A 21,742-nucleotide genomic window follows, 5' to 3' on the forward strand; every position below is an offset into this window, starting at 1 on the left:
ATCCTCTAAGACAGTGTTTCTCAACCTTGGCAACTTGAAGATGTACAGACTTCAACTCCCAGAATTCCCCAGCCAGCATTCGCTGGCTGGGGAATTCTGGGAGTTGAAGTCCGGACATCTTCAAGTTGCCAAGGTTGAGGAACACTACTCTAAGATTAAATTTGGGGGGGGATGGCAGGGGCTGTCTGAGCGCATGTTGACTCCTAGTAACTGCCTGGACAAGACTTGCAATTTTGGCAGTTTTCTTGGCAAGATTTCAGAAGTGGTTTGCCATCGCCTCTTTCCTAGAGCCGTGAAGATATGACTGGTCCAAAGTCACCCAGTTGGCTTTGTGCCAAAGGCAGGACTAGCCCAGTGACCTAATAATGCAGCAAGCTGGCTCAGCAGTCAGAGTTATTGATTATTAATCTGTTCTTCCAGCTTGTCATCATATTATCACTACTGCATACTATATATACATCATACTATCATCACTACTGATTATTAATGCCTATTGTGCAACTATGGTTCTTGAAATGACTGATAGGATTGTTTGCCCATACAACTTTGTTCAACTTCTAGTGCTGAACTGTTAGAGGATGTCTGAAACGGAACATTTGAGAACTGTTAACTCATCCACCTGAAATGCATTTTTTTAAAAAAAACATCTCTTCAATCCAGCATCTTTCCTTTTAAATATCAGAACCAGAATGATGCTTTCAACGGCATCCAAAAGAAGAAAAACGTGGGAACTTTTAAATGCTGTTTTCCCTCTGAAATTACCTATTTTTCAATATTTTTAGAGCAAGAGATGCCAAGTTCTTTTGGTTGTTTGTTTGATTTGGAGTTTGGCATTTTGGGGTGAGTGGACAGAGAGTTATTTTGAGACTTCAGAGGAAATGCCTCTTGGTTTAACTTTGCATGCTAGTTATCATTCATGCATTCCAGAAATTATCTTGTTTTGAAACCTAATCCATCATTTAGGAACCATTGATATACTACAGGCAGGTTTGGACTGATGATCTTAGCTGCAAGTTTATCTGGAAACTAAATGATACTCATCAAGGTTATCTCTTTTTTCTGGCCTGAGCTGACCTCAGCTTTTCAGGGAAAGTACATCAGATGGTTAACAGAGGAGATGTGCTTAAGGGTCATTTGTTGGTCATCAGCACATTTTTAAAGAGAACTAGTACCTAACTTGAAACCTTGGAATCAACAAAGACAATTTCTTGAACTATGTCAGTCTTCCACAATACTAATCTTTCAAGTCTGTCACTTTAAATTAGATTTAGAAGCCAACTAAAGGTGTACTTCTGCTTAAGGTATTTTAACAGATGTTGGATGATATCAGCCATGCATGCTGTTGTTGGATCCTGAACTGGATGAGAGGATGCACTAATTAAATGCACTCTCAAGTTCCTGTACTGAGTTTTTTGGACCCCACTTTCAATTTGGGTGGATGGGAGTTCACTGGTTAAATTTGGGGTAACCACACTTTCTGAGTTCAACCAAGATTCATTCAAAATTAGATAAAATATATAATATTCTAAACCATTCATGGTATGAGTATCAATCTTGCTCCAAAGGATAAGATTTGAAGATTGCCATGTACTTAAATCCAAAGAGATTTTATTTTTAATTTATATTTAAAGTGATTATCTGTCACAGTCATGTAAAATAATAACTCCAAGACAGTTAACATATTCACTGCACATCTTAAAACGATAATTGCTTAATAAATTCATGAAAGGGATTTTTACCTATTGGCATAAATTCTGAATTGGCTCAGTTAATTCAATATCCTGCTGTTTTCCTCATCATATTATTAAATTCATCGAAACTAGAACTGAAGCATGGAACATAGAAATCAACTATAAAATATCAGTATGTAATTTATATTCTGCAGAATTAAAATATAAAATATGAATTATTTAATCTTGTCTGATAGAACACATTGGGGTTCCAGACAAATTTTAAAGGTCAAAGTAGAAAATAGACATTGTTATCTAGTGTCTTTATAAAGTGGAAAAATGGAAGAAAAATCCCATTAATTTCCATTTCGGATATGAAGTTGACACGTACTATACAAAGTGGATCCAATATATTTCTGTTAGTGTGTTGCAAATCAAGAATTATTGACTAGATAGAATGGAGCAACAATGAAGCAACAATTATCAATGCAGAAGTTCCAGGACACTTTTAACAATGAAAGAGTCTTAACTATTTCCAAACAGAAAATATGGATCTGTCCCCCAGTCCCTTTCATTGGTTACAATGCACTCTTTTGCTCATCTATCCAACAGCATCAGTGTTTCTCAACCTTGGCAATTTGAAGATAAATGGACTTCCAGCTACCATAAATCTCCAGCCAGCCATGCTGGCTGGAGAATTCTGGGAGTTGAAGTCCACGTGTCTTAAAAGGTTGAGAAACACTGATTAGGTGCTCTCATATTGAAGGATTAATTTATCCCTGCTTAAATACTGCCATCTGTAGAGGCACTGCCTACTTAGAAAGAGATACTAATAAATGGTGCCATATTACGTACATTTCTACTGCATGTCTCATTTCCCTCTGTTCCAATGAAATCAGATGCTACAGTAGATTACAAAGAAAAACTTACCCACATACTTCCAATAATACTTTAAAACCTACATGATTGCTCCCTCTTCTGAGTCACCTTTAATGGTATTTACTAATGACTTTGTAATCTCGGGTCCAATGGTCTAAGTAATTTTTTTCTCCATTATTCTTATTGCCCCTTACGCTGCTTTCTCTCTTTCTTCCCAATGACTCAGGACTTTGCTTTCTAAAAGCTGAGTATCACATAGGGAAGTGTGAGCGAAAAAATAAAATCAACCACCAGTAATTCTGGATTAAGATTCTTGGCACACAGGATAAAGTAGCTGATTCAAAAGAAGGGAATGCAAGCATGTGGATGGCACTTTTCTGGGCCTCCCTGAGATAAATTTCCCGGCTGGTTAGTGTCTCCACCTACTGTGTAACGTAACCAGCTGCTAATCAGTAAAAGAGCTGACTAATGAGAAGATTAGTTATAACTATGCCAGAGCTCAGGGATGTTTGGTGGTTAGAGCTGCTTCTCTGAACAATCCTTGTTTAATGTATAGGCTTCTTGGTACAAAATCATCCAACCTTTTCATTCTAAGAATTTTTATTCCTCAGGTTGGGAAAAAAAAATCCGAGCAAAGTTGGCTTGATTCCCAAGGCTCTGATTGCGGTGTTGTTACTTGACGGAGCGGTATGAGAAGTTTACAACCAGTTCTGCAATGAGCAAACAGCTATTACCAAAGAAGATGCCTTTGGATTTTAGGAATGTCTGCGTCCTTCTGCCAAATCGAGACCAGCTCAGTTTGACTGTCGGGGTAAGTGTATCTAAGCTTGTTTTGGAAATCCTTATGAATAACACAGATAAGGTACCTGTGTTATTTAGAAAGTGTAAGGAATAAACTAGAGGTTCCGTGGATTTGCAATTTGAAAAAGAAGTAAAAAAGCTTGTAAACTGAAAAATAAGTCTCTTTTAAAAATAGAACCATATTAGCATAAGTTGGATCTTTTTTCCCCTGAAACTTCTTTTCATATTTGTTTGATGTTTTTGTAGTGTTAGAACTCTAAAAAAGTTTTTCCTTTGAGACTGTTGATTTCATTGTGTTAATTTTTCAACATGGTGGACCTGGGGAATCATACTTTGCAAGTTTTATTATTCTGTATATCTTCCAACAAAATTATGTAGCATTATATTCTCAGAATTTTTCCTTGTAGGAAAATAAAAGTTGAAAAGTACTGCAGGTAGTAAGGTAGAGAATGAAGTAATTTGGAATCTATGACGCCTATTGGAGATATCAATAGAATTATGTATCTCTATAGTGTTGCAGGTTTGAATGTCCAGTTTTTTCATGTGTTTAAAGATCTGTATTTTAATAAAAAATGTTATCACTGAAGTTAAACTTCTCTCAGGATTTACATGTAGTTTTTTTTAAGTGCAAGATACACCTGTTTTGGTAGATTCCCCTTAGCTGCCTGATTCAAAATGTGTATTTTCTATTTCTAGTCATGCATAGACCCGTCTATTTCTTTCTTTTTTAATCTGTTCTATCACTGAAGAGAAAAGTATCAAAGAAAGAAAAGAATGGGAAGCTTACTGAGCACTTTAAAATCATCTGGGAAGATAAACCATGGAGTTGTGTGTTCAGAGTAAATTGTCAGGACTATAATTCATTCTCCCACTTTGGTTTTGAATAACATGGCCCTTCAAAAAGTATTTTAAAAAACAACATAAATTTTGTTGAATTTCTTAATGTCTTTGCAGCTCATCTGTTTATGTGGTTTCATACATTTGTGTCTGCTCGCTTCTAAATACCATAATTTTTATCACTCTTTTTAATGCTGGATATTCAAAGTAGTTTTTTCTCTTTTGATGTTTATGTGTTATAATGCACATCCTGAGGAGAACTGATCTAGCACTTACTTACTTACTTCTATCATATATAGAGCCCCTTATCATAAACCAAACTCTAGCTGGCTTATTTTTCTTGTCTCTCTTGTACCATCATTTTATTATCAATTTCCCATACTTTGTTATTCTACTATTTATCTCATCCTTCCTCAAATTGCTGCACTTAAAAAACTGAATTAAAGTTCATCAAAATGGACCCACTTTGAATAATGGCTGTGTAGTAGAAAAGAAGAGTGCAAAGCCATTATCTCTGGAAGGGTGGTCTAACTTTGTATATACATTTCTTATTCAGCAAATTGCCATGGATGACAATGAGTTCATAACCTTTGTGAATTTGTAATAATACTAATAACCCTTATTATTAATAATATTAACCCTTACTAGATTCAACTTGTACTTTATAAACAGAGTTCTTCAACTTAGCTTTGTGACTGAATACCACAACGAATATTAAGCCTGTTTGAAGTCTAGATTCTGTATAGAGCTCATCATGCTGTTTTCTGAGGAGTGGGGGCAGTCAGATCACCCATAGGAAATTATCTAGAGCAGAGGTGGGTTGCCAATTTCTTTACTACCAGTTTGGGCGCGCACCCCTCACACGTGCAATGCTTCTGCACATGTGCAGAAGCGTCCTGGCGGCTGAGCGGAGCTTCCCACCGCCACTACTAGCGGTTCAGCCAATCCAGGCAGAACCGACAGCAACCCACCTCTAACCTAGAGTGGATTTCTGCTTCTAATATGATGTCCCTTACTGATGCTCTTCCCATAGATGAATTTCAGGAATGTCTTATTTCAGGATTTCATGGTTGCTAAAGCAGCCTCTCCACAGTATCTTTTTGATTCTGAAAAAAGACATGGTTGCTTTAATGAGTTGCATACAGGTGTTGCATTCATATTCCTAAACATGTTCATTCTGTTTAGATAGGAGGATTTTATTTCTTCATGGGGGATATAGGTCTATATCGTGACTTATCATATAGAATGTTAGAAAGTCAAATTATGGTTCCCTCCAGTTTAAAATAAGATTTTTTTAAAAAATTATGGCCACTTTGTCTTTTATAGCTTGCTTCATATTAAACTTTTCTGCTTTCAAATTATCTCTTTCAGTAGTTACAATATATTATAAGCAAAATGTTCTTATAAAATTGTTCCCTAAAAATGAAAAATCTATTTAATGGAATCATGCTTAAAATATTCAAATTTCCTATTATTTCCATAATACAGGTAGTTCTCATCTTACAAAATTTCATTTAGTGATTATTCAAAGTTAAAACGGCAGTGAAAAAAGTGACTTATGACCGTTTTTCACAGTTATGACCTTTGCACTATCCCTATAGTCACATTATTAAAATTCAAATGCTTGACAATTGGTTCATACTTATGACCACTGCTGTGTCCCAAGGTCCTGTGATCCCCTTTTGCAACCTTTTGACAAGCAAAGCCAATGTGGAATCCAGATTCACTTAACAACTGGGTTACTAACTTATCAATTGCAATGATTCACTTAACAACTGGCAAGAAAGATCATAAAATGGGGCAAAACTCTCCTAACAAATGTTGCGCTTAACAACAGGAATTTTGGGATCAATTGTGGTTTTATGTCAAGGACGATGTCTTTCATAGGACTTCAGAATGGACCTTTATATAGAGATAAGAGTTAAGAACTTTAAGAAGCCACATAGCTCACATTGCCTTCAATTATTTGTAATCACCAGTATTACTAGTAGTAACTAGAAGTCATTTGAAACTTAAAACTGAAAATATAAGCAGACTTTAATCACCAGTCTTGTTCTGACTTTCACTTGAAGTAATTCCTTGTAGACCACCAGTTTAAATCAAGTCCAACTATATCCAGGAAGTCTGAAATTTAGTTCTTCCTAATTGACTGGATAATTATTCCAAATATAGTAGAACCTCTGGTCACGAATACTTCAGACCATGACCAAATTGGGTTCTGACCAAAAAAATCATTTTTTTTTCACAGCCGATTTCCCCTTTCACACCATTTTTTTTTGTAAGCACCAAATTTCCAAAATTAGATTCGGGTCACGACTAAATCAGTTTGCAACCAAAGAGATTCTATTTTGGAATGTTTAGGGCTTATTTTTAGTATATGTCTGAACCAATTTAAAGTATCTGTATTTTTTTATGGAATCATGCAACAGCTGTGAGAAGCAGTCATGAGATCCTGGTAAAAGATGCAGTTGCTTTGAAGAGTTACAGACCAGTACTATTTTGATCTTTGCTCAGTGTCTCTCTCTGTGTGTATATGTGTGTTTTAGAACATAGAATAGAGTTGGAAGGGACCTTGGAGATCTTCTAATCCAACCCCCTGCTCAGGCAGGAGACCCTAAACCTGTGATGGCGAACCTATGGAACGCTTGCGCTGGCCAGCTGACTTTGGCCTTCTTTTGAGGCCATTTTTCACCCTTTGGAGGCTTCCTTGAAGCCTCCAGAGCGCAAAAACCTGGACTTACGGACAAACCGAAAGTGACTTCTGGTTTGTTTGTAAGGTCATTTTTTGCCATCTGGAGCCTTCAGGGAAGCCTCCTGAAGGCCCCTCAAGGCTCCAGAAGGCTAAAACCGGTCTTATGAGCAAACCGGAAGTCTGTCCCCGAACTTCCGGTTTGCCCATAGGACCAATTTTTCGTGCTCGAGAGGCTTCGGGGAAGCTCCTGAAGCCTCTGGAGGGCCTCCAGGGGGAGCACGGGAAGCTGTTTTTGCCTCTGGAGCCTGGGGAGGGCAAAAAGGCACACCAAAAATGGGGGGGAGCACTGGTTGTGCGTGCATATGCCCTAGGATCAGGCACATAGCATTATGGGTGTGGCATGCCCACACACGACCCCCCCCCCTGCGCTCCCCCATCTTTTAGCACACAAGCCACAAAAGGTTCGCCATCACTGCCCTAAACCATTCCAGACAAATTGTTGTGCAGTCTGTTCTTAAAAGCCTCCAGCGATGCGGCACCCACAGCCTCTGTGGCAAGGCATTCCACTGGTCAATTAATATCTTTTGTTATAATACATTTTTAACAAAGTATATATTACAATCTATGTTGCTATAGTAGATTTTGCTGACTTTCCTTTTTCATGATCTCATTCTTAATTTTTACTTTGTTTTTTATTGTTGCATTTTGTAAGTCACCCAGGTTTATAGCAGATTAGGGCAACCTAGAAATCTGATAAATAAATAATCACCTCAGTTCACAAGAATTTGACATTCTTGTTGGAGATCTCCTAAAGTTGTTAGAAATGAAAATGGAATAACCGGTCTTCTTCTCCTCTGAGCAAATATTAATTAATGCTTGTGATATTCCGGGCAAGGAGGATAAATGACGAGGGTTCAGGATGCCAGAGGACCCTTATTTCTAAAATTCCTCTTCTTTTTCCTGATTTTGCAAAAGGTCCTATTTACTTTTACTTCCCTGCTGATGCATGAAATTCTACTGTTTTGTTTTAATGTAGTGATATTCAAGTTTCTATCTTTCCCTGAGGTTAGATTATATCAGGGTCGGGGTGGATCCAGTCCATGGGGTGCTTAAATCTGGCCTGCTGGGCCGGCCTGGAAATAGCAAAAGACCAGCTTGCGGTACCTCTGGCAGCCAAAATGTGAGGTTTCCCATGCCCCATTTTGGCCGGCAGAGTGCTGTAAGAGGCTATCCAGGCTGAAAAAGGGATGCATGTGCCCTCATGTGGCCTCCTGTGCCCCGTTTTGTTCCCCCTGCCAGCCCACAAAGGAAACTACTATACTGATTGGGTCCTTGAAGAAATCCAATTTGACACCCCTAAATTATATGATGGTTTCAAAATGATTTTTCAGAAATTGTCCAAGATCCTTTTCTTCACATTTGTCTGAATCAAATTTGCTTTTTCTGGATGCTTTTCAGTATCACCTTGGCTAGAGCCATGAAAATGATAAACTACCCTGGAGAAACAGGGTGGAAGAACAGTACACCCATTTAACAACTATCATATTTTTCGGAGTATAAGACGCACCGGAGTATAAGATGCACCAAGAATTGAAGAGGCAAATTTTTTTAAAAAGTTTCTGCACTCTGCCAAAAATGGCCCATTTTTCGTGAAAACAGCCCCGTTTTTTGTCAAAGAGCATGAATAGCTTTTAGGGGCCTTGTAGAGTGTTCCTGGGGGGTGGGCAAAAATGAGCAAAAAACTGCTTGTTTTCCACTCATTTTTGCTTTCCCCAGCCCCCAGGAGCCCTCTGGAAACCTCCTAAAGGCTACACACGACCATTTTGGTGAAGGGGGCAGGGTTTCGGGAGGCCAAAAATGCTGTATTCGGTATAGAAGATCCACCCAGATTTTCACCCTCTTTTTTGAGTCATATTCTGAAAAATATGGTAATTAAATAGCTTTTAAGAGAAACAATATGCAGTATTGAGGTGGGCTATATCCATTTTTCAAGAGAAATGGAAGGGCTTTTAAATTGCATTGCATTTCTGGTGGATAATCTTGTTTGTGGATATAGTAGTCTCTGTATAAATTGTGAAGAAAAACAGTAGATATGCTGATGCATAGTACTAAATGTAGTATTTCCTTTTGATTTCTGGAATGTCTTGCTTTATTTACCTAAAAGCCTTTCCCCTGTATAATTTCTCCTTAAAATGGGAGTTTCATTTTAGAATTGTTGAGAATATGATAATGGAAGCAGACCAGTTTTTTCCCTTTTGGAACAATGGATTATCTCCCTTTGGGGTAAATACTGATATTTAGCTATTTCTGTAATTGTTCACAATTAGGAATTATCATTCCTTACCCATTTTTCCTCCCAGCATCATTGAGTATAGGATGAGAATTAAGATATGGCTGGATTTTCTTTTCCATAGCTTTGAAAATATGGTGTGTTTAACAGGCATAGTTTTCCATTGTTTCATTGTTTTGTTTTCCATCTATAGAAGCAAAGCTTCACTTCCATCTGTATGATTTTGTATTCTTGTGGTGGAGCAGATACAAAAGTTCTCTGAGATGGAGCTGAGGTCTAGTCAAAAGGAAAAGTGTGTTAATTCAGACATAAGAGTAACATACAATTAGAACAAGCTTCAATTTCAAACTCTGACTTGTTGGTTTCAAATCAAGGCCATGATTTGCCATGCATTAAATATAAAACAGAAATTATTGGAAAGCAAGAATGGGTTACCTAGGTAAATGAAGATCCAGATTGTTGGAGGCAATATGTTGAGTCTGTAAACTACTTAGAGTGTATTCTGAAGTTGTATACAAATATAAGTGCTATTGTTAAACTGTCACCTGCAGATAATTTCTAGACCTAAAACCCATGCCACCTTGGCCAATTAAGTAATTAAAACCCTTTTAAATACTTACCCCTGGATTTGTAGGGTATGGATCTACTGAGGCAAGAATCAACAATGCTCAGGCCATGTTGAACCATTGTATAAAAATGAAACAGATGCCTTAGAAAACAATGTTCAAAGTCTATTAATTTGAAATGGCAGAGTGAAAAAGCTTAGGATTTCAATCTTGGGCTGATGTATATATGTAGGGCACGATATCTGGTGTAGGCAGATGTGGAGTAGGATGTGGAGTACGGTAGTCAGATTTCCTGCAGTATTCCATAAGACTTCTTCATTGTTTGCAATAAAATAATTTCTCTATGTTTAACCTGGGAAGCAATGCAGGAAGATATGATAGTCTCTCAGTCATCTCACAGTATCTGGAAGTTTATCAAACATGGGCAATCTTAATTTGATTGGGATATCTTTGATCAAGCACTCTTGATGCAGGACATTTTTACTCCAACAGAGAATCAGATAATTCAGTGCCGAGTGAACATAGTCTATGTGTCATTTCATACCTGAATCACTTATCATCATTTCATGATCATTTCATACCTGAATCACTTCACTATCTTAGTGAAGAACATAAAAGTTCTGAAATGTTAAATCATTATAATATTAATTGATTACTTATACTCAGCTCGTAGATGATTAGACTCATAGAACAAATTAATCCAAACTAAGGAAATCACATTTTGGCTTAGTGTATTGTGTGAACCAAAGCAGTAGCTCATAGTGTTCTGATATATACAATGCCCACTGTTTGTCCTGTCCTTCAGGTGTACAACAGCAAAGCAGGATATCACACAATACTGTGCATCATTGTTTTACTAGGTAGTAATACCATGACTCATTGCTAAAATGTTTAGAAATTAATATTATATTAAGCTAATTTAAATCATTTGATTAGAGTGAAACATAATTCATAATAATAATTACACTGGAATCCTACCACAAATGCTTCAATATAATCCATAACTTTACTCTGTAGCAGTGTTTTCCAATCATATCCGTAATGCCATAATGCTAAGGAGTGCATAGTGGTGATGGATTTGAAATACCCTACTCTAAACTGCTTGAATACTATTTTTCTGTTGCAGGTAAAAGCCACAGGACAGGAACTCTTTGACCAAGTTTGTGATGTACTGAAAATTAAAGACCCTCACTTTTTTGGCATCAGCGTTGTAAAAAGTAAGATCAATTATTTGACAGATATCCATAGCCTGAACTAAGAGAGATTTAAGTGGGCATGAAAGACATCTCAATGCCCTTCCATCCCTGACCTGTAAATATATAATAAAGGAGAGGTCACTTTATTTGCACTTATTTCTCTTTCTTTCTCCCTCTCCTTTCCTACCTTCAGCTGTTCTTTCTGCCAACTTTTCTTTTCACCTCTAGGTAGAATTTAAAGTATTGTTTGTGTAACAAGGCTGGCTATTTGCAAAGTCATCACAAAGTCAGTTTCTTTCATAACTTACAAAGAATGTTGTTTCTACAAAAATCTGAAGGACTTTGAACTTTATTAAATTATGCCATGGGAAAGGCTTACAAATCATTCCAACATATTAAACAGCATTTTTGTAGCTAATCCTCGTCACCTTGATACCCTGGGAATATTTGCATGTGATATAATTCAAAAAGAGATTCTATAAGAGAAAACTGACCCTTGGTGTTTGGATGTCTGCTTCAGCCAGTATTTTGTAGACACCGGGTAGACTGTTGTGTGGAATTTGTTTTCTCTTCACAAATATTCATTCATTATATCAGTATTTCCTCTCTTAGATGTCAGAGTATTACTGTGGTTTTTTTTTAAAAAAAAAGGTCTCCCTCAAAATATAATGGTGAAGTATTCCTGAGGTAAAAATGAGCACTCTCGGGTTTTGCATGTCAGCTGTAGACAGTTTGGTACGTTTCAAAGTTATGGCTTCAATCAACTCCAGTCACCATCGCCAATGACCTCTGATTTCTTCTCTGTGTAATTGATGTCCCTGGGAGGAGGGGAAAATCCATTGGGGTTTTTTATCCATTGAAATCAATGATCCAGTAGCAGGGGCTTTGTATGGAAACTCAAACATTTCCATACCTGGGATGAAAGCCTACCATGAATGGACCTGGTCCATTTGCTTTGTCCAAAAATATTTGAGACTAGACTTTCTAGAGCAGTGTTTCTCAACCTTGGCCACTTGAAGATGTCTGGACTTCAACTCCCAGAAATCCCCAGCCAGCGAATGCTGGCTGGGGATTTCTGGGAGTTGAAGTCCAGACATCTTCAAGTGGCCAAGGTTGAGAAACACTGCTCTAGAGTGATGACCTAATCTTTATGTGTTAATAATCTTATTAAATTTATTTCTTTTGGCCCAAGATAATGATTATCAATTGTTTAACTTTTTTCTTTATACCAATTCATTTAGCATCAGTAAGAACATAATAATCCTTTGACATATTTTATTCACTGTAGAAATTAATAGTTAAGCAGGAGGATCAGGATTTGTTCCTCAAAATACATTATTTCCTCCCTGGTTCGCATTTCAATATGAATTCTCTGGGTTCAAAGATAGAGATTTTTGCACAGGTGAATATAATGCAAAAGTATCTATATACGTGACAGTTTGAACCTTGCCCACTAGGCACAATCCTAGACTAAAATGAGAGTTTCTCTGGATGAAACTGGTTATTCCCCTGTCATTTAAAATGAGAATTACACACTTCAGAATTACATTTGTGGTCTCCCAAGAGGTCACATGCATTTTTAAAATCAGCTTTTCTCCCAAATCTGCGTTGTCCAGTCACACTGAATCAATGGGGTTTAGACATGACCTCCAAGGAGGCTTTCCTGCTTTCGTGCTCATTATTATTTTGAAAGGATTTACTTTTACCCTAGTCTGATTTCTGCCCTGGCCCTCCTTTTTTGGTCAGAAGAATGATGGGAGATTATAACCACCCATGTTCTCAGTTGCATCAGACTTGGTTGGAAAGAGAATGGATGGAGCTGTCATTTATGGTTGTGGCCACGCCATGAACAGGAATCAAACCTCTCCCCCCCCTTGTGTCATTTTGTTGAAGATGGATGTTTTCAGCAGGATTACACTTGCAGTTATTTGCAGGCCTGTTTTCTCACTCCCCCACCTCCCATCTGCCAAACAGGCCAGCTTAATTAAATGAGCATTCAGGTGTCATTTTTTTCAGGAGAACATATCTCCCCTCCTCTCCGCCAAAGAGAAGGAAACCTAAGCACATGACAAGGATCTCTAAACTTTATCTTTAATCTTGGAAATACACATTCTTGCACACTGCTTTTCTTGTGAAAGGTGGGGATGGGATAGCTGAGCAGTGGGGGTTTTGTAGCTGGAGGATTACCCTGCAAGTTGGCATTTTGACAACATTAACCTCATTAGAGTTGGAATGTAAGGTTGCATTCCTGCACGCGGCAACTGCAGGGTGAGACTGGAGACAGGTTGGGGATGGAGGAGTAAAAGGAGGGGGGGTCACGTGGCAGAAGAGGGCAGGCAGGTCACTTGGTGTTTACAGAAATTTCAAAATGGCTTAGTGAGTCACAAAGTTTGACTTTTGGTGCAAAGAAATCCTGCTTGGCTCTTATGTTTGGTCTTCCCAATCCTTCCCCCACCCAAGCAATTAAACACCTGAATTCCTCTTTAGGTACAAAATAGTCTCAAAGGCCAATTCTTAACAAAAAACGGGAGCTAATCTCCCAGGTGGAACCCACAAGGCTAGTTCAGGGAGGGAGGGAGGGGAAGGGAAGGGAAGGAAGGGGGGAAGGAAGGGGAGGTGGTATTCAGCAGGTTCTGACCAGTTCTGGAGAACCGGTAGCGGAAATTTTGAGTAGTTCGGAGAACTGGTAAATGCCACCTCTGAGTGGCCCTGTCCCCATCTATTCTCTGTCTCCCAAGCCCCAGCTGATAGGGAGGGAATGGGGATTTTACAGTTTCCTTCCCCTGCCATGTCCACCAAGCCATGCCACCAAGCCACGCCCACAGAACCGGTAGTAAAAAAAATTGAATCCCAAGGAAGGAAGGAAGGGAGGGAGGGAGGGAGGGAGGGAGGGATTACCATGACATATTACCCACATAAAGCATAACGGAGTTTCCCCCTAAATCTGAACACCTTCAGCTGGGAAGCAGGCTGATAATTAATGAGATCCTTGCAAAAAGAGTTTAAGGGGAGTAGTTCTTCCTTTTTTCAGTTCTGAAAATGTTGTTTTCATGAGCTAATTGTAGGCAAAATTCCTGGTTAATACCAAAGGGAGATTTGTCCCTAGGAAATAATCAACTTTTCTTAGCAGTGAAATGGAGAGAGATTAAAGTAAGATTATTATAGCCACATCCTAACCCACGGAAACCCTCCAAATGATTGTGGTACTGATAAATCATCAGCTACCTGATGAAACTAGTTGTGTAATATTGAGCCTGTAACTGCTGTGGTTTCCTGTATCTTTGTATGTAGCTGGAAAATTATAATTTGGAATATACCATCTTAATACAATACAGAGCTTCACCTTATAGTGATATTTATGCTAGGAAAAAGCTGGTAGGAAGGTGGATGGCTATGTAAAATGAATTTTAATATATTCAGTATATGCGTATGGTAAACTTACAATGTATGTCAAATAATAATATTAATCTGGTTGGCTTGCAAAAACTGCATTTCATAAAATTCTCTATATTTAAAATCATGAGCATTTAAATAATTTCAGGTGTTCCTGCTAACATTTATTCTCTCTCCTTTTTAGATAATGAATATGTATTTATTGATCTGGAGCAGAAACTTTGTAAATATTTTGTAAAGGAGTGGAAGAAAGAAGGAAGCAGAGTAAGTCCTTCAGTGTGTATTTGTAACATTCAACTCTTTTCTCTGTTGTATCGCTGCATCTGATTGAACTAAAACTAATTATAACTTGGGTCCAATGTCAGTTTTATAGTCCACATACATTTGTCTGCTCCAATGATTTTTCTTCTCTTGGAGCATTCTAAAATTCTAACAATGCGATCATATGCTTTAGTTATTTGGGCAATATTGTTGTTGGTTGAGAAGTTATGTCCGACCCATCACGACCCAATGGACAATGTTTCTCCAGGCCTTCCTGTCCCCTACCATCCTCTGGAGTCCATTTAAGCTCACGTCTACTGCTTCAGTGACTCCATCCAGCCACCTCATTCTCTGTTGTCATCTTCTTTTGCCCTCCATCGCTCCCAGCATTAGACCTTCCTTCTCATTAGGTGGTCAAAGTATTTGATCCTGGGCAATAGTATATATGTATTTATATTATGCCTTTGTTATTTTTTGCAAAACATATCCAACACACTTTCCTCCTCATTACAACAACAACAACCCTGTGTTGGACAGAGAGAGAACAATTGCCCCAAAGTCACAAAGATGGTGTTCATGGCTAAGGCAAGACTTGAATTCATGGTCTCTTGCGTTCTAAACACTAGACCAAAATGGCTCTCTATGCATGCATGTCTGTATGTCGCATTTTTTCCTTCTCCTTTTTTCCTACAAGAATAATTTCTTGAGGTAGGGTACCTTGTATCTGGATTTAGTTACAAGTAGACTTGTATGTGGAACTTCCCAAAGCCAATCCAACACTAATTGCTATGCAACACTGCCTATCTAGTCAGAATTAAGCCCTATGGTATATAAATGTACGTTGGTGATTGTTGAGGAAATATGTCATTCAATGGGAAATTGATCCAAAAATACCATGGCTTGTTTTTGTCCCAATATTTAATGTTCATGCTCATGTTTGCAGTGTTTTTCTGTAAGCACAGCAAGGTTTTTCAGTTATTATTTATTTATGTTATTTAACTTTAGGCTTCACTGTTTGTGGTGCCACTGCCATAAACATCAGGATGAGTCATTATGGGACTTAAGTATAATGTATCTTTATCAGTTTATTTATCTACTTTGGCAGCCACGTTTTCATGTTGGCTGTTACATACCTGGTTAAATATGTGGGTTTGATTATGTAGGGTCTCTCAGAAATCAGTATTAAAAAGACAGAGACTAAAGTATAATAATTTAATATTTTAAAATAAATGTTGTAAATAAAATACAAGTAAGCATCAACACACCTATACCTAATTGTCATTTGCTGGCAGATATCCAGTGCAATCTGACTCCAGTTAAAACAATTTTAATCTCTGTTGTTACAGAAAATCAAACTAGTGGAGAGTGAGGTTCAGAGATAGTTTAAAGTAGTTTAATAAATATAACCTGCAGATTGCTCTTTAGGATCCTCTGTCTGGGATCATGCATGTCAGTAGACTATTGTGATTGAGCCCTTTGATGGTTGCATAGCTTCAAAATGGACTGAGAATAAAACTGTCAAACAATTAGAATCAGGAGATAGTTTTGAGAGATCAGGAAGACCTAGAAATGAGATAGATGGATTAGTGGATGGATGTACGGACGGACGGATGGACAGATAGATAGACTGATAGATTGATTGATTCTGGAAGTTGTCTGACTTTTTTGTTTTTTATTTCAAAGGGAACAGAAAAGTTCATCCCTCCTTTGGTTGCATTCTTCAGAGTACAGTATTATGTAGAAAATGGACGCGTTATAAGGTACTGTTGATTATTACTTTTTAAAAAATCCTCTACATCAATGTCACCCTTTTGTTCTTCTATTTAATATAATGTCGTATTTACTTTCTGTAGACAGTTTGCTTAGGAGGCAATGGATTGTGAATGTGTTGGATTCAAGTAGCTTAGCCTACACTGTCAAACACAAAATAATAGTTTCGCACTAAGGTAGTCATACAAGTCATAAGACGACTTTGGCTAGAAAAAAATGTTGCCTTTCTTCAAACTGTCAGAGAGTTCTGAAGGTGCTCCCTTTCCACAATAGAAGTTAGATTAACTCTTTCATTAACTGTATTACCTATAATGGCCTGTTGTCATACTTGCAGAGCTTTTTTGCATAGCAGACATGAAAGTATGAATGGCAGGTGCATGGAAACACCTGTGCACACACCTTTAACAGAGCTGCATTCTCTACCAGGGTTGTGCAGTGATCTGGATTTGAAAAGGAAAAGGTGATATGTACCATGTGTGAGAAGGCACATCAGACACTTGGGCATCACTTTAAATGAAATCCAAAGAAACTTTGTCTTTTCCGGATTCACGTGGTTACTGCTATCTGATTTCAGGAAAAATGAATCATATTTAAGGTGATGTAGGCAGGTATAACACATATACCTGTAGGCAGTCCCAACTCACCTTTCCCCCCTGCACAAAACATTTTTGCGTATATAAAAATGATAATAATTTATTAATATTGTATGCTGCACAACCCGGTATGCCTATGGACTATTCATAATAATCAAAGAAATTACAATAAAGTCACTAAAATATAAAAATAAAGAAAATATGGCAAGCAAAATGGTGTATGTGTATCTCATCCTGCCTTGCCAAAGGCTGTGTGAAGAGTCAGGGCTTCATGACTCTTCTAAACAACAGCAGAGTGGGATCCATCCAGATGGCGAGAGCATTGATTCAGAGGGCAGATACTATTACCGTGTTTCCCCGAAAATATGACATGTCCTGATAATAAGGCCATGCCACATTTTTCTGGTGGGCAAAAATATAAGCCTCCCCCACAAAAAGTGCCCTGGACAACCCTCCACCTCCATCCAGGCAGAGCACCGCTCACCAACCTAGCAGTATCCCGAAGGTGCCAAGCCGCGGCAACCGGAGGGAGAGGCAAAGGTGATCACGTTGTTTGGCACCTTCAGGATACCGCTACGTTGGTGAGCAGTGCTGTGCCCAGCTGAAGAGAGGGGTTGCTGGGTGGATTCCCTCTTGCGAGTTGGCTCCCAAAGAGCCAGGTACAGCCTCAAGGGTGAATGGCTATGTTGCACTGTCACAGCAGCACAACACAACAGCCATGAAGCGATCACGCAAACTGAGTCTTCCAGCAGTGGCCACTCTGGGCATACACTCTATGGTTGTGGGCCAGCTGCCAGCAGAGCATACAACCATAGAGCGTACGCCCAGAGCGGCCACTGTTAGAAGATTCAGTTTGGAAGCCGCCGAAAAAGCCATGCTGGGATGGCGGCGGCGGCAGCCAAGGTGCCCTGGCTCTGTAGGGAGAGCGGCGCTAAGGCATCGTGAGGCTGGGAGGTGCGTGAGCGCAAGCAGAACAGCTGTTCATGCAATTGCCCTCTCCAGTCATGCAGAGCACCATTCACTGGCATTTCGAAGGTGCATAAGCCACGGGAGCCGGGCAGCGATGAAGCTCATGTGGCTTGGTGATACCCCTAGGTCAGTGAATGGCACTGTGCCAGCTGGAAAGGGGGTTTGCCGGGTTGCTGCTCATGAGCATAGTCGCTTCATGGCTGTTGTGTTGCTCTGCTGTGACAGTGCACAGCCATTCGCCCATGAGGCTGTGCCCGGCTCTTTGGAAGCCCGCTCAGAATAGAACAGCCGCTCAGCAATCCCAAAACAACCCTTCCCTCATAATAAGGCCCAAGCCATATTTTGTGGGTGAAAAGAAAATAAGTATAATTATGGGATTCTGAAAAATGACATTGTTTAATCAAAGAAATTTGGAGCATATTAATCCAGCTAGGCAGATATTATGAGAGATACATGGTTTCTTAAGTAACCAGATCCCTAGGTCATGAAGGGCTTTATAGATAACAACCAGAGCCTTGAATCACTTTCAGAGTCAAATCAGTAACCAAATCAGCTGATAAAGCAGAGGTATTATAGTGCCAAGGCATGCCCATCCATGCATTCATTCAGTACATTTCTATAGCTGCCTAATCTGAGTGGCTTACAATTCAAAAAATACATCACAGTTAAAACATTCAAAATCAATATGCATAGCAGGTGAAAAACCTGGCCCGTTAGTAATAAAGCCAGGAAAGGGGCCCTTGACCCAGGTTTGGAAATATATCCAGGTTTTTAGGTCCTTAAGAAAGGCTAACAGGATTGGGACCATTCTAATCTCCAAAGGGAGGATGTTCCATAGAGAAGAGCCACCGTGGAAAAAACCCTGCCAGCCAAATACTCTTTGGCTGATGAGATCTGCAGCATGCCCAATTCTGCTAGATCAAGTTGCACTGGTAAAGATTCTTGGGAAAAGGTGATCTCTCAAGTAACCTGGTCTGGAGTCATATAGAGATTTAAAAGTGACAACCAGCATCTTGAATTGCACCTGGAAACATACTGGCAACCAATACAGTCCCTGCAGACGTGGTACTATGCATGTTGTATATTTTGGAACCATACCTGTACAACCATGTTCTGCACCAGTTGAATTTTCTGAAGGCCCTTCAGGGGGTGGCCCATGTAGAGCATGTTACAGTAGTCTAAATGAGATGTTGAAAGGGCATGAGTTGTAGTGAGCAGAGGCTCCTGGTCCAAGAATAGGCACAACTAGTGCACCACGCCAAGGTGACCTTCCTAGTCATGGCTGCCACCTGTTCTTCAAGCAGGTATTACAAGTCTGGGAAGACCCCCAGTCTGCACACTGGGTCTGTCTGGAGTAGTTCATCCAGAACTAAAGATGGACAAACCCTTGTCTCTGAAGATCCAAATATCCATAGTCACTCTATCTTGCCATTACTGTTCATGTCCACATTTTGCAGCAATTGAAGTTTCTGGGTAGTCTTCAAGGGTAGCCCCACGTACAGAACATTGAAGTAGTCAAGTCATGGCATGATCAGAATATGAGTGGCCATTTGAAGTGCCCCTAATCTAGGAATGGGAACTACTGGTGCACCAAATACATTGCAGAAACACTACCGAGGAAGCGCAATAGGTGTTTAAAGCATCGAACACTTTCAGATGTTCTTTATCAGCTATCTCACTTTCATACTAATATCTAATAATATCTGACAATGCTACAAACTATCTTCTACTCATCTTTAATTACATTTTTTTGGTGGGGGAGGTTTAGTTTTATTAGTGAAGAAAAAACAGTACGAGTAGAGGAAAAAGAAACTAGAACTTGGGATAGATTTGATTCTTATGGAATGAATTCAGCCTGCAAGTGACAGATAGCCTTTCAAAAATGGGCAAGTAAAGAACATATTTGTGTGATAGTCCCTTACAGCAAGCTGAATTTGTGCCCTTAGGTTAGGACAAGAAACGTTCAAAATGTCTAAATTGAAGCTTAGCATTTTCATTTGCATAATCATTTCAAGTTTGGATCTGAACAAGGCTATGTTGCTTCTTTTCCTTTGGGCTGAATGGAGGGCATCTCTCCCCCGCCTTTATAAGAATGTTTCTCACAGTTTCCCTTACTGCTTTCCAAAGCCACTTGGTCAAAGCAAAACTCTATAATTACGAGCGCTCCTTAAAGTATATATCCTTAGCCACAATCCTAGAAAGGTAGCTTCATGTTGAAATGGTTTCTTTGTTTCTCTTGTTCTAAGAAAACCTCCCTTTAGGATGCCATTCAGAGGTCATTTTTGTACACAATTGACTGGTTTGTCTTCCTTATGGCCCATTGTTATAATGTGGGGATGACACAGGTAAAATAACTTTCTTTATCATCTGTCTCAGTAACAAGGAAAGTTCAATTTAATTCTGTTCAATTCCCAAAGGCAAACTTTTTCAGCACCAAGTTCCCCAAATCAGAATGTGTGTGCATGTGTGTGTGCTGGTCTTTGGGTTTTGCACTGGCCAGCTGGTCTTCCTGTGCGCCGGAGAGCTGGAAACCCGATAACCAGTTGGCCGGCGTATGCATGTGCACTGGCCAGTTGGTCTTTGGGTTTCCGGTACTCCTGCACGCATGAAGACCAACTGGCTGGCACACATCGGAAACCAGAGGAGCAGCTGGCAACGGCACGCATGCCCACAGAGAGGGCTCTGCATCCCACCTCTGGCACACACGCCATAGGTTTGCCATCATGGCCCTAGAGCAGTGTTTCTCAACCTTGGCAACTTGAAGATGTCTGGACTTCAACTCCCAGAATTCCCCAGCCAGCTGGGGAATTCTGGGAGTTGAAGTCCAGACATCTTCAAGTTGCCAAGGTTGAGAAATACTGCCCTAGAGTCTTCTCTTTCTCTTTTTTTGGTTCCTTTGAGTCATTGATGACTCATGGCAAGTCCCTGGAGTTTTCTTGGCAACATTTTTGGAAGTAGTTTGCCATTGCCTTCTTCTTACAGCTGAAATTGACAAGGCCAAAGTCACTTAACTAGCACCATGCTAAAAATGGAACTAGAAGTCCTGTCCTAGGTTTTAGCCTGATTCTTTAACCACTAGAATCATTTGGTTGTGGTTATTTTGTGATGAATTAATTTGACTTCTGTTACCAGAAACCCAGCAGGGCTTCCCTTTTTTTAACAAAAGGATTGACTTCTGAATTTACATAGGCTGCTTCTGTTATCTCCATGTATGATCTGGACCTCCAATCACAAGAAGAAGGTTCATGGCCTCTGTAGACATGCCTCAGGGTGTTCTAAGCAGGTGCCATTTCTGTCTGTTTTAGGTGGGGAATGACTGAAGCAGACATAATTCTCTTCTGAAATCAGAAAAATACTTTGCTGTTCATTCCAGGAGAAACCAGATCCTCAGAATGGCATATGTTGTACAAAGCAAAAATCTCAAACATTTTCTAGACTGGAGTTTTCTCTGTTCATAGCATTCTTTTGTGTGTCAAGAAATAGGATTCAAGAACAAAACGGCACTCAGGTGCTTTATTGAGATTTGCTGCGTATTCCTAGCATGAACAATATATTAACTTTGCAGCACAGTTGCTCTATATGTGTTTTATGTCAAAATAACCTCAAAGTCTTCACTTAGAATCAGGGCAACAAAATATGGAATATGTCCCTCTATAGGTTTCTTCTCTCTCAGAATAATCTCCCCTTGTGCCTAATTATTCAACATTGTATAGGGTTTGTTCCTTAGCTAAACTTCTAAGTGGTCTGGCTTCACCGAATTCATAGTTAAAATTCCCTTCACTCATAGTTAGTATGGCCAGTGCTTCTATTGATTAAGTTGCTGAG

The 21,742-nt window shown here is 39.2% G+C and overlaps 1 protein-coding gene across 2 annotated transcripts in view; it reads left to right on the top strand.

Annotated features, from left to right (window-relative positions):
• The window catches only part of FRMD1 (FERM domain containing 1), a 52,633-nt gene that overhangs the window by 11,500 nt on the left and 19,391 nt on the right, over positions 1–21,742 (top strand). For both annotated transcript variants that reach the window (XM_087718146.1, XM_087718147.1), the window contains exons 2-5: positions 3,161–3,360; positions 10,862–10,952; positions 14,509–14,588; positions 16,269–16,345. In XM_087718146.1, coding sequence (XP_087574272.1) covers positions 3,265–3,360; positions 10,862–10,952; positions 14,509–14,588; positions 16,269–16,345 — 344 coding nt within the window. In that variant the 5' untranslated portion in view covers positions 3,161–3,264. The remainder of the gene's footprint in view (positions 1–3,160; positions 3,361–10,861; positions 10,953–14,508; positions 14,589–16,268; positions 16,346–21,742) is intronic.

This window comes from Thamnophis sirtalis, unplaced genomic scaffold, assembly GCF_051295495.1.
Source record: "Thamnophis sirtalis isolate CommonGarterSnake01/CBP01778 unplaced genomic scaffold, rThaSir2_p1.2 scaffold_6, whole genome shotgun sequence".
NCBI lineage: Eukaryota > Metazoa > Chordata > Lepidosauria > Squamata > Natricidae > Thamnophis > Thamnophis sirtalis.